Source organism: Anabrus simplex, chromosome 12, assembly GCF_040414725.1.
Source record: "Anabrus simplex isolate iqAnaSimp1 chromosome 12, ASM4041472v1, whole genome shotgun sequence".
Lineage (NCBI taxonomy): Eukaryota > Metazoa > Arthropoda > Insecta > Orthoptera > Tettigoniidae > Anabrus > Anabrus simplex.
In genome coordinates, this window is record NC_090276.1 from 59895001 (window position 1) to 59907948 (window position 12948).

The 12948-nt window shown below is 39.8% G+C and overlaps 1 protein-coding gene across 4 annotated transcripts in view; it reads left to right on the forward strand.

Moving 5' to 3' along the window:
- The window catches only part of LOC136884222 (UDP-glucosyltransferase 2), a 104923-nt gene that overhangs the window by 25467 nt on the left and 66508 nt on the right, over window positions 1-12948 (forward strand). For 3 of the 4 annotated variants that reach the window (XM_067156282.2, XM_067156278.2, XM_067156277.2), the window contains exons 4-5: window positions 5954-6176; window positions 8530-8749. In XM_067156282.2, coding sequence (XP_067012383.2) covers window positions 5954-6176; window positions 8530-8749 — 443 coding nt within the window. Of the gene's footprint in view, window positions 1-5953; window positions 6177-8529; window positions 8750-12948 lie in introns of those variants that run through there. The other variant, XM_067156279.2, reaches the window with a different exon arrangement.

The following is a 12948-nucleotide window of genomic DNA, read 5'->3' on the forward strand; positions in this document are numbered from 1 at the left end:
CTGATTTTATTCTCCAGAATCTTCTCAAACACCTTTGTACAGTGACATATCAATATAACTCCCCTTCTTTCAGTCTTCAGAGGTCTTCCTCTCCTTCCATACTACTTTCAACACACGATAAAGCCACTGTTGGAATGAATGTGATAAGTAATTTACTAGAAAAAAGTCACCAGCAAAATATAAAACATTGACACTCACTAGCTTCTGTAGTGTAGAAATAGCTAATAATCTTTTGTCACTTCAATTTGCTTTCTTCGTCACTTTTTAGAAGGGTTGGGGTAAAAGTCATTGTAACCGTTTCTTTCTTGTAGATACCAGCCCAGTTGAAAAATACGGCATATACAGATAAAAGGACAAGATGGGAACTGCATGTTGTTGTTACCACAAAGATGCACATACAGAATGCTGTCAGTAATATACACTATTTTCTTTACAAATTATATATACATATTCTACACACATGCACTAATAAACTGCCATCTTGAACAAAATACTACTACTACTACTACTACTACTACTACTACTACTACTACTACTACTACTACTACATCAATAGAATCACAACATGAGTTCACAATTTTCACTAGCAACTCTCGTTAACAACTCCACTCTATCACATGACTGCTTCTTTAGATACATTACCTGGCCAGGCTTCTAGACGAATATGACACAATGGAATTTTTTGTAACTCTCTAGTTCCAAAGATGCGTTGTTCTGGACTATTACCATGTGTTGCACAACATTGCATATATACAGGTAATAATCAATTATATACTATTAATTACATGTTCTCTGTGGATCCGTGGTAGAGTGTCGGCCTCCGGATCCCAAGATAGCGGGTTTCAAACCCGGCAGAGGTAGTCAGATTTTTGAAGGCCGGAAAAAAGTCCATTTGATACTCCATGTCGTACGATGTCGGCATGTAAAAGATCTCTGGTGACACATTTGGTGTTTAACCGACAAAATTAATTAAATCTCAGCCATAGACACCCAAGAGAGATCCGGTTTACTCTGTCTGCCATCTAGTGAGCCTAGAGTAAAACGGAACGTCGAAATCGACGAGCAGACAGCCAGATGGCGTCAGATCGAAATGTCTGCACATGGTAGCTGAGGCCATACGATTATTATTATTATTGAATAAACTCATATTAATATACATACAGCAGATGTTTCATGACCTAACTTCACAAATAATATGATCACGATTTATACCAAATAAAGTCTGTACTTAAGTACATAAAAAATAATAATACTAATACTAACACTAATACAGGGTGCACACAAATGATTGGAGTGCTTTCAAAAAATTCCTGTTTGTTTTTATTATTTGTTGTAACATTACAAAATTATATAGACAAACAGAAAAACTCACAAAGTTTATTTATGAGCCTAAAAGTGCTCGATATGTGCCCCATGAGTGACTCTACACCATCAACTCTATAGAAGTTTGTCCCACACCCGACGTACCATGTCACTGTCAATTTGACCAAAGGCATTCGGGCCCGCAGTTCTGTTAGATCAGCTGGTAATGGTGGCGTAAAAACTGCATCTTTCACGTAACCTCATATAAAGAAGTTTCAAGGGGTGAGGTCAGGAGAGCGTGGATGCCATGACATAAAGGCATGATCTTCATTCCCGATATGACCGATCATCTTTCTGGAAGTCTGCTGTTCAGAAAGTCATGAACATCAATATGGAAATGAGGTGGGGCACCATTCTGTTAGTAGATGAAGTTCATGCTATCGGTCACCAACTGTGGCATGAGCCAATTCTCCAGCATATATAGGTAGATGTGCCCTGTAATGGATATTTCAGTGAAGAAGAAGGGACCATAAACTTTAAATTTCAAGATGGCACAGAAAACACTGAGCTTGGGAGAGTCACGAACATGCTGCACACATGTACGGGGATTTTCAGTCCCCCAAATTCGTACATTGTGTCTGTTAACTTTACCACTCAGAAAGAATGCTGCCTCATCACTGAAGACCAGGTTGTCACAATACTCATTATCTTCCATACGCTCCTGAAACCTTGTACTAAACTCAAAACAGTTCACTTTGTCAGCTGGCGATAATGCTTGGAGCAGATGCAAACGGTAAGGGTGCACCTGCAATCTTTTCCTTAGGACTCTCCAATCGGTCGAACGAGGCATATTCATTTTCCTGCTCACTCAACGAGTTGACTTTCGCGGGCTACATTCAAAACTGCGTCGTACATGCTCAGCCGTTTCTTCAGGCACACTAGGCCGGCCTGTTGACTTTCCCTTGCACGGACATCCCGTGGTTTTGAACTGTTCCTACTATCGTTGAATGGAGTTGGCACTGGGTGGATCTTTCCGATACTTCTAAAATTTAGTCGCACGGTTGTCACAGGTAGGCTGGAATGAAATTCCAGAACAGCATATGCTTTATCACTGTTACTTTACAGAAAAACAATATATATACAAATCTCCACCTTATCAATACAAATTTATTTTACATTAAGCAAGTAAATATAGTCAAATAGTCAAGACTAGTTTCGACCCCTAGGGGGTCATCCTCAGTTGACATGCAATAAAAATTGTATTGTTCATAAAAACATCACATATAGTGGTAAAAGTTTGGACTAATTTAGACTGATCATTAATGTTGGTATGTCTAATGCATGACTAGTGTGCATCGTTCATGAAGACACATATCACCTTACTGCTACTACCATCCAATTTTTAGGTTATATAATATGGAACACACATATGTTTGTGTAACTCAACAGTGGCAAGTTCAACTATGTACACAATTGGCTATTGATTAGTCACATGGAAGTACAGAACACTGGCTTGAACATTTCTGATTGAGGTATCAATGCAACACCTTACTTGCATACATCCTAGAAGCTAAATTCAGTTTGTAAGGCCCATTACTTCTGATTGAAACTTAGTATGAAGTTAAAATTTGAATAAAAATATTTGCTAATGTAGACATTAAAATGTTGTTAAAATGGGCATATAGTCAAAAACAGTGGTATGTATGCCACACATGTCTAGTTAAAAATACATTACATTGATGTTGTTTATGTGCGGTACAACATGTACACTGATTTGGAATAAATGAGGTTTGTATATATAGTGTTCCAACAAAATGGATCCATAAAAATATTATGTAAAGACAATTGGTATTATAATGATCCGCTGCAGATCAGGTAATGCTGTTTATTTATCTGGAGATATTATTGGCAGCTACAGATGTTGGAGTTATTAGAAATGTTAATGGAGCATGTTTTCTTCCGTAGTCGCGATGTTTATAGTTGGTGGCATTAGTCAAATATGTTGAAAGTTATGCGTCTTGGTGCACGTTGATTTGTTCTGGAAGCTTATATGTTGTAAAAAATAAGGTGGAGTGTGTAAAGTGTTGGAACCGTGCGTTCTTTGTAGCTGCCTGTTTCAATCAGAAGTAATGGGCCTTACAAACTGAATTTAGCTTCTAGGATGTATGCAAGTAAGGTGTTGCATTGATACCTCAATCAGAAATGTTCAAGCCAGTGTTCTGTACTTCCATGTGACTAATCAATAGCCAATTGTGTACATAGTTGAACTTGCCACTGTTGAGTTACACAAACATATGTGTGTTCCATATTATATAACCTAAAAATTGGATGGTAGTAGCAGTAAGGTGATATGTGTCTTCATGAACGATGCACACTAGTCATGCATTAGACATACCAACATTAATGATCAGTCTAAATTAGTCCAAACTTTTACCACTATATGTGATGTTTTTATGAACAATACAATTTTTATTGCATGTCAACTGAGGATGACCCCCTAGGGGTCGAAACTAGTCTTGACTATTTGACTATATTTACTTGCTTAATGTAAAATAAATTTGTATTGATAAGGTGGAGATTTGTATATATATTGTTTTTCTGTAAAGTAATATCCATCAATACGGAAATGAAACTTATAAATAACAGTTATCACTGTTAGTCGCCATCTTTGCAACTGTTGGAGTAGAGGACGCATCATGTCTGCCAGATGTTGCAACAGTTGTACTCTCACAGGCATTGAGGGAAGCACAATGTATGGAGGGCTATTCAAACAAAACAAAACTTTGAGGGCTACTTGCCTTACAACATCAAACACCATCACCATATCTCTAATAATATGGGTAGAAATAATTGACAAAACAACGCATATCATATGTGCACACCCTGTAGATGTAAACAACTTCATAGCCACACCTCACAAGTAATAATAATAATAATAATAATAATAATAATAATAATAATAATAATAATAATAATAATAATAATAATAATAATAATAATAATTCCGTTAATTACCCATAGCTTCAGAGAATTGTTTCCAAGTTATACTCGTCCATTACACTTGCATCAATGTGTTGACATTAACAAACATGTGAACACATATTTATTACGGTAGTGTACAGGACAATACTGGTTTCATAGTGCAAGATAATTACAGCACAGCACACACAAGTTGACAAGACAAAACTAGGTCTAAAGGCCCTCAAATTTGTCCCCTGTATCGACAATGCAAAACCATATAAAGCAGTGTGTACGATGGCGACTGTGATGCTGGGGATGGTAAGAATTGGAGCACCTGCCATACTCTCCTGACCTTTCACCCTGTGACTTTCATTTCATATGAAACGTAAAGGAACCACTACGTGGTAGGTACCACCTCCACATGCTGCCACGATGTGGGGGGCACTGAATACCATCTGCATCACTTTACTGCACCATGTGTGAATCGGGTCATCTGTTGTCGCACAGCATCGGCAATGTCCTCTCGTGTCGCAAACCACCTACCACGTAGTGGTTCCTTTACGTTTCATGTGAAATGAAAGTCACAGGGTGAAAGGTCAGGAGAGTACGGCAGGTGCTCCAATTCTTCCCATTCCCAGCATCACAGTCGCCATCGTACACACTGCTTTATGTGGTTTTGCATTGTCATGCAGTATGACAGCACTGTCCACAACAGCCAGACGCTTCTCCCAAACGTCACGTCGTACCTGTTGCACCAGGAAGTCTCTGTAGTATTCTGCGCTTGCTGTTCTGCCATGTGGAACAAAGTGGCACACAATGACGCCCCTGATATCATATGCAATGATCACCATCAATTTCACGAGGGAAGGATTCTGATGGTAGTTCTGCCACCTTGGTGATCTGGCATGTCGCCACTCCAAGGACTGGCGTCTGAGTTCCAGTTCATATGCCCGGCCCAAATTCATCAATGGAGGTTATTCCTGACAGGAAGTGGTCACCGTCCTGTTTCCAGCATGTCAGGTGGTCAGAGCATGTTGCATATCTGCGAGGAAAAAATTAGTTGTAATGACTTGCCCCAACCCTTGTATTGGATATCAATATGTATATTCAGGTCTGATAGTTGCAGGGGAATAAACATTTTCACAAACTAACTTCTGACTAAATAATAAAACTGTTTAGTTTCAAAACAACAATCGGAGAGTAATTTGACTCAAATTTGCTTCTTCCATGAGTACCAACATTGCTCAATAATTTATATATAAAAATACTGTGCTGTTGAAAACTAAATGTTATATAATTGATAATTTAAGGACCTATGCCTGATAAAAATAAATGTAAAATGCTTAATGAGAGATATATATGGTCAATAAATTAGTCATACTAATGTCTTGTGTGTATGTGAAAAATTGTCCACGTTATGAATAAGACTGTAGCATTTTCTAAATTAATAATAAAATCTAGGAACACATGTCATAAGTAAGTGTAATTAGGAACAGACAAGTGCATACATTAAATATTGTATCATCAAACACAAAGTTGTATACTTCATACTGAATAAACAAAGCCAGGTGCCATTATTTGCTCCTCCACTGAAGTCCCTTGATTAATCACTGCCACTGAACATACCTCTTTTGTCAGAAGCTACTCTCTGTGCCACCATGTTATAACAGTTTTTTTTTTAAATTCACAGGACATTCAGAAGTACATGGATGAGGCAGAACATGGGGTGGTGTACTTCAGTCTCGGCTCCAATGTGAAGAGCAAGGACATGCCTCTACCTATGAGACAGGCTTTGCTGGACACGTTTGCAAAACTGAAACAGAAGGTCTTGTGGAAGTGGGAGGATGATACGCTTCCAGGACTACCTGCCAATGTCCGCATAGGCAAATGGATGCCTCAAAATGATATTCTAGGTGAGTGGCACTTTGTTCGGTAGGTAACCCCTGAGTGCTTCCATTATGAGCATCTCAAGGGTAAATGATGTATGTGATATTCATGACAGTGACACCATCATAGTCATAGAATGTATTGCTGCAGTGATTCTCGTATAAAGTAACTCTAGAGTGAGCAGTTTAAAGATATTAACATCAAAAGTCCCACCTTTACAATACTTACTTAAGTTCTTATTCTTAAAGCGAAGTTATATGTACATGTTTCGTCCCTCTAGAGTAAGCCTCGAGACACGCATCCACATTATCATCATCATCCACATGGAATAATAATAATAAGAATGTTGTTGACAACAACAGCTTCCCAGTTATTTTTATCATCTGCTCCATTAATATGGCATTCTACAAAGGATTCTCTGTATGCTTGCCGTTACCTTTTTTACTGTCCTGCGAGATGGAATATCAAGTGCTGTCTGCTATTGACTAATACGCTCACTGGATTCCTCCTCCCATGAGCTGATGACCAGCATTTCTTCATCTCTGGTAATGGAAAGGACAAATAACTCTTCTTTTTCTTCAGTGTTCGACCCTCCTGCTGCCGTGGTCCGCTACATGGATTTGTTGTCCCCATTTAGTTCTGTCCTGGGCCATGTCAGAGTGGAGATTGATGCTCTTCAGATCTTTGTGAAGGTATCGGCCCATCGCTGTTTTGATCGTCCTTTTGGTCTCCTACCAGCGACTTCTAACATGTAACCCATCTTCACGATAATGTCGGCGTCTGCCGTTAGTACAATATTGTCCAAAACATCGTAGATGACTCTCACGCATTTTTTCTTGAATAGGTGCAACTCCAAATAGATTCATTGGAGATGCAGTCCAATTTAGCGACGCCAGTATCTTTGTCTCCATGCCGCCCAGTCAACACTCTGTCTCAGTCATAGGAAAGAATAATCAACTGACAAATGAAATGGAAGGAACACATAATAGGAATAATGCAATGAGGTGTCGGTATGGGAAAAGGAGCGATGGAAACAAGGGATGAGGATGAACATGAAAACACCAAAACACGAGGACAACCTCCACTTCTTCATATATCACAATCTTAAAATAGATGGGTTCTCTCCACATTAATTGCTGTTCTTCTCAACCCACAGCAAGTTCATTTCTGTTTCCCTGCTTCATCAGCTGGACGGGCATCAACACTGTAGTATTTGTATGAGCAGCCGTGTAGTGTAGTATTTTATGTTGTAAATCTATTATAGGAATATCTACCCCTCGGCTATAGCTCTTTGAATTCACTCCTACTTTAGTGTTATGCCTTTGTTCACAGAGAGTGGAATAAAATGGCTTAAGACAATGACAACTGGTCCCGGAGATCTCTGTTTTTACGCACGGGCATCATTTGTAGCTTGTTTTGCTATCTGTTGGCTATAATTTTAACTACTTTCAATCATGTTATGGAATAGAGGGATCATAGATTTTTATGCCGATGTATATTTTTAAATTGTATGGTCTTTGTAGTCTTGCGAACTTCGTATATACATGGGTTTCTTACGCACCCATGGCAAAAAACCCTATGTGGCAACAAAGTTATTTCAACATTTATATGCAGATTCATTGTCTGATGTGCCGCATGGGTGATGACCGCTGAAAATTCTTGTAGTTTCTCAGCTGACAATGGGTGACAGCTGACAGTAGGTAACGGGCTACGAGAATTCTCGCTTTTTATGCACCTCGTATTTCCTTGATTATTGATTGAGGGTGAGATTAGGAGTTCCAAACGGTGTAGTCATGGAATATAAATTATCACGGCATCTCTCTTTCTTTAAACCTTCCTGTATTTAACAAAATAATGTTGATATGTAGAGCTATTCCCTGGAGCTCTGGTGCAGATGTCAACATGGCACAGCATATTCAGCTGCCAACCACTACCTATAATTGTGAGTAATTACATACAGAATAGGTGCCGAGTGACAGTGAATTAGATATTTCTAATGATTAATAGCTAACACTAAACAGGGAGTTGCCATAAAGAGAAATCTTTACATACTTGAAAACAATGGCACAAACAGGGTATTCATACTACACACTGCTTAGAAAGACTATTAAATGGAGCCACAAACGGTAGTGCTTTGAAAGGTATCACAATGTACAGTCTACTAAACAGGCTAGTGAGTACATGTTCCAGGTTTGAGGTCGATATCTTGAATACTTTTCAAGTTACCATAGTTTGAGGCTTGAACTATCTGGTCTGCATGGGATAGCAGCATCCATTTGGGGCCCGTCGTTAATGTGTTAAGTGAAACTGAGTGGTTTCATGTTTTTACCCTACAAAGACCAGAAGGAATAAAGGAAGGGAACTGTGTTGTGTTTCTAGCACATCCTAACCTCCGGGTGTTCATGACTCATGGCGGACTACTCAGCATGCAAGAAGCCACGTACCACGGAGTTCCGCTGCTTGCCATACCTGTCGCGGCCGATCAGAACGTCAATGCCCTCAACGCCCAGACTAAAGGTTATGCTATTATGTTGGAGCTGGAAAAGATCACCACAGAATCTTTGAGCTGGGCCCTGAATGAACTCTTCAACAATCCAAGGTAAGGAACAATGATTTGGTTTCTCCCTGCTGTGTAAGCAATCGTATTCAAAGACAAAGTTTCAGAACTGACTAATGAATGTGCAATCATCTTCCTTCTAAAAGCTGAACATTTCCATCAACAAATTTTTGTTTTCTGAATTGAAAACAGTGGAACCTCGATAATCCATTTCTAGAGGGACCACGGAAAAAAGGTACAATACTGGAAAATGGAGAATCTGGGTATGAATTAAAACCGTCAACAATTTCCCTAAACATTACAAAAATGAAATATGTATAATTATAATGTTCCCAAACCAAACTACAGCACTAAAGGGCCTTGGCCTACCAAGCGACCACTTCTCAGCCCGAAGGCCTGCTGGTTACGAGGTGATGCATGGTCAGTGTTACGAATCCTCTCGGCTGTTATTTCTGGCTCTCTAGACCGGGGTTGCCATCTCACCATTCAATAGCTCCGCAATTGACAATAATCACGTAGGCTGACTGTACCCAGAACCAGCCCTCGTATCCAGGTAAAAGTGCCTGATCTGGCCAGGAACTGAACCCAGGGTCTCTGGATGAGAAGCAGGCAAGCTAGGCTTTAGGGCCAGCTTCAAACATTAATTACATAAGTTAAAAATCTTGATGCTTTTCATTCAGTTTTTCCGTGAAATATCTTCAGGTCAGCAACTTTGATCAGCCAAACATCAATCGACCACAAGTAATTTTTAATTCAGTAATCTAATTTAAAGTACATTAATTACAAATGCACCCAACATGATGAAAAATTCGCCGTTTTAAAAATCTTCCATTGTAATTTGGTCACCGGTATACTGTTCGTACCGGGCAAGTTGGCCGTGTAGCTGTGAGCGTACATCTGGGAGATAGTGGGTTCAAACTCCACTGTCAGCAGCCCTGAAGATGGTTTTCCATGGTTTTCCATTCTCACAGCAGGCAAATGCTGGGGCTGTACCTTAATTAAGGCCACGGCCGCTTCCTTCCCACTCTTAGGCCTTTCCTTTCCCATTGTCACCATAAGATCTATCTCTGTCAGTGCAACTTAAAAAAAATTGTCAAAAAAGGTTTCTGAAGATATTGTGCTGCGTAAATTAGGCCTACATCTACTTTTAAATGTTATGTTGAACTCGAGAATATGGTTTTGAATGTACGTATCGATTCTCGAAAGTTCTTAAATTCATTATATTCAATTCTGACCGTCACTATTCACAAGCAAGTTGGAAAGAGAAAACTATCATCAAAACTCCAGAAATTTTGGTTATACCTGACCTTGAGCTCAGCTGGAAAGTACACTCGCTGCACAAGCAAGTACGAGTGAGAAATGATACAAACTTTTTAAACGTTATGCAACGCATATGGTTTTGTAAGGACATTTTAACAAGCAAATTTAAAAATGCTTTTATTTCTGTTGTGTTGGTTGAGTTCATTGCCTGTTTGGAATACTTTTACAGGATACTCACAAGAGTTCGAAATGTCAAACAATCTGTTAAATAATGTAAGGAAAATGGCGAGTCCCTTCACATTCTCAAACCCTAAACAAATCGCAGGACATGGATGCACTGAGCAACTGATCAGCAAGCTTTACAGTCATCTTTTGGAGCTTGTAGTTGACATGAACTCACTGCAGTTTATTAGCTAAATGCAGTCCATTCTCTTGTAGCTTCTGCAGTAGTATGATGTGGTTCCGTCCGGCCACATGGTGTAGGGGGCAACGCGTCCGCCTGTCACCTGGCGGCCCCAGGTTCGATTTCCGGCCAGGTCAGGGGTTTTAAATTGTAAATGATTAATATCCCTGGCCTGGGGACTGGGTTTTGTGTCATCCTTAACGTTTCTTGCCTCACATTCAACACACTACACTTCCACAATTCCACTCACACGCAGGTTCCTCTCATATGGTGACAGTAGTGGCATATGATCTGTAGAGGTCGACGCCACGAACAAATATCATAAAAATAAATGTGTTTCCAAGATATCTATCCTTAACATACAGAATTTTCTTGTCATCTAGAATATTTCAGGCTAGTTTAAGCATGTGGCACAAATCCAGGCAGGGGAAAAGAAAAATCAGAGATTTTGTCACAGGAATAGGAGAAGATGAAAATAAACCATCATGCCTGCCTCTTAACCTGGAAGCCCTGGGTTTGATTCCTGGCCAGGTCAGGGATTTTTACCAGGACCTGAGCCTACGTGATTACAATTGAGGAGCTATCTGACAGTGAGATGGCGGCCCTGCCTAGAGAGCCAACAATAAAAGCCAAGAGGAATAGTCGTGCTGACTACATGACACCCCGTAATCTGTAGCCTTTGGGCTGAGCACTGGTCACTTGGTAGACTAAAGCCGTTTGGGGCTTGGTTTGGATCCCAGTGGCACTATAGTAATCTTGACATCATTCAAAATCTGCAAGCATTGCATAACTAAAGAACACTGTTGTTCCCTGCTAATCCCATCTGTAAGGAAGTAACTAACAGGCACAGGCCAATGCATATTTATGGCAACAACCATAAGAACATAAACCTCTCTTGTCACCTGTTTGTTATCACATTCTGCTACAGACCCAAAATCAATGTACACTGTGGTTTTTCATCCATCTCACTCAGCATACTTCCTAACTGCCATCTCATTAAAAGTCAGAGAACATAGGAGAGAACAATCACCGTTTGACTTTTCTATCAAGCGGAAAGTGTGTCCTTACAAAATCCTGGAGATGAATATAGAGATGTCTACCATTCAGAAAAAAATCTAGGGTAGGGTAAGCAAATATTGTACATGCTTCTAATGTAAGAATATGCCTTAGGGAAGTAGAAGTCTAATGTCATTGAAAATGACTGCACTGTTTCACAAATAATTCCTTAAAAATGCTTGAAATATCAGCAAGCTGAATAGCACACTCACTTGTAATTGAATTTTTTAAAATTTCAGGTTGTTTAATATAGTTTTCATAGTTGTCATCTTTTTCATCCTAGCATTCCTTCTTGATAAATTTTTAATGATCATTTTCGTATGTGTCGATGAAGTCCTCATTTTCCTAATTATAAATTTCAATTTGTCTTCTTTCTTTTGACAATATACAGTACATGTTCAAAATGTTCTCCATTTTCCTCATCTGGGAAATGAACACCATGAATAAACAAAAGAGAATATTTTTAGTTAAGAGAGGGGGATTACCATACTATGATATGCTGCTGGTTTCGAAGAGTGGTCTCGTTTGACCTTGCTAAAGGCTACTTCAGTATTGTTCTCAGCTCTCTGATAGCAGCCCATGATTGCCTTTATCTCAAAGGATGTAGAGATTTTCCCCATGAATTTCACTGGTAAACAGGTCTTGTTCATAGTTACTTTGATAAAGCAACAGCCGTGTTGTTAAGAACATTCAAGGTCTTTTTATTCATGTAATTACCAGCGTTACAGTGGGCTCGTCGGTTTGATTGCCGCACCTTTCTAAGATGCTGTTGGCTAGCGCACTGTTGAGATACTGCTACTACTATTACTACTATTACTACTACTACTACTACTACTACTTAGATGTTAGGCCTCTTTAATCAACAAGCATCATCACTACTAATACTATAGCTCATTGCTCAATAGCTACTGTTGGCAGCCCTGAAGATAGTTTTCTGTGATTTCCCATTTTCACACCAGGCAAATGCTGGGGCTGTACCTTAATTAAGGCCACGGCCGCTTCCTTCCCATTCCTAGGCCTTTCCCATCCCATTGTCGCCATAAGACCTATCTGTGTCGGTGCAACGTAAAGCAACTAGCAAAAAGGCAACGTGGCTCCATGGCTAAATGTTTAGTGTGCTGGCCTTTGGTCACAGGGATCCCGGGTTCAATTCCCGGTAGGGTTAGGAATTCTAACCATAATTGGTTAATTCCCCTGGCACGGGGATGGGGTGTATGTGTCATCTTCATCATCATTTCATCCTCATCATGATGTGCAGGTCATCTGTGGGCGTCAAATCAAAAGACCTGCACCTGGCGAACCGAAGTTCTCGGACACCTCCCGGCACTAAAAGCCGTACACCATTTCATTTCATTATTACGTGGAGTGAGCTATAAATTGTTTTCATTCACGGACCAGGAAATGTGTTGCAGGGAACTGAGGGGCGGAGAAGGTGAGAGGGGAGCGGTTTTGGCCTATAAAAGAAACTACTCTGCTCAATGGTTGAAACACTGCTTCTGTGACAGTACACTAGGGGCAGTAT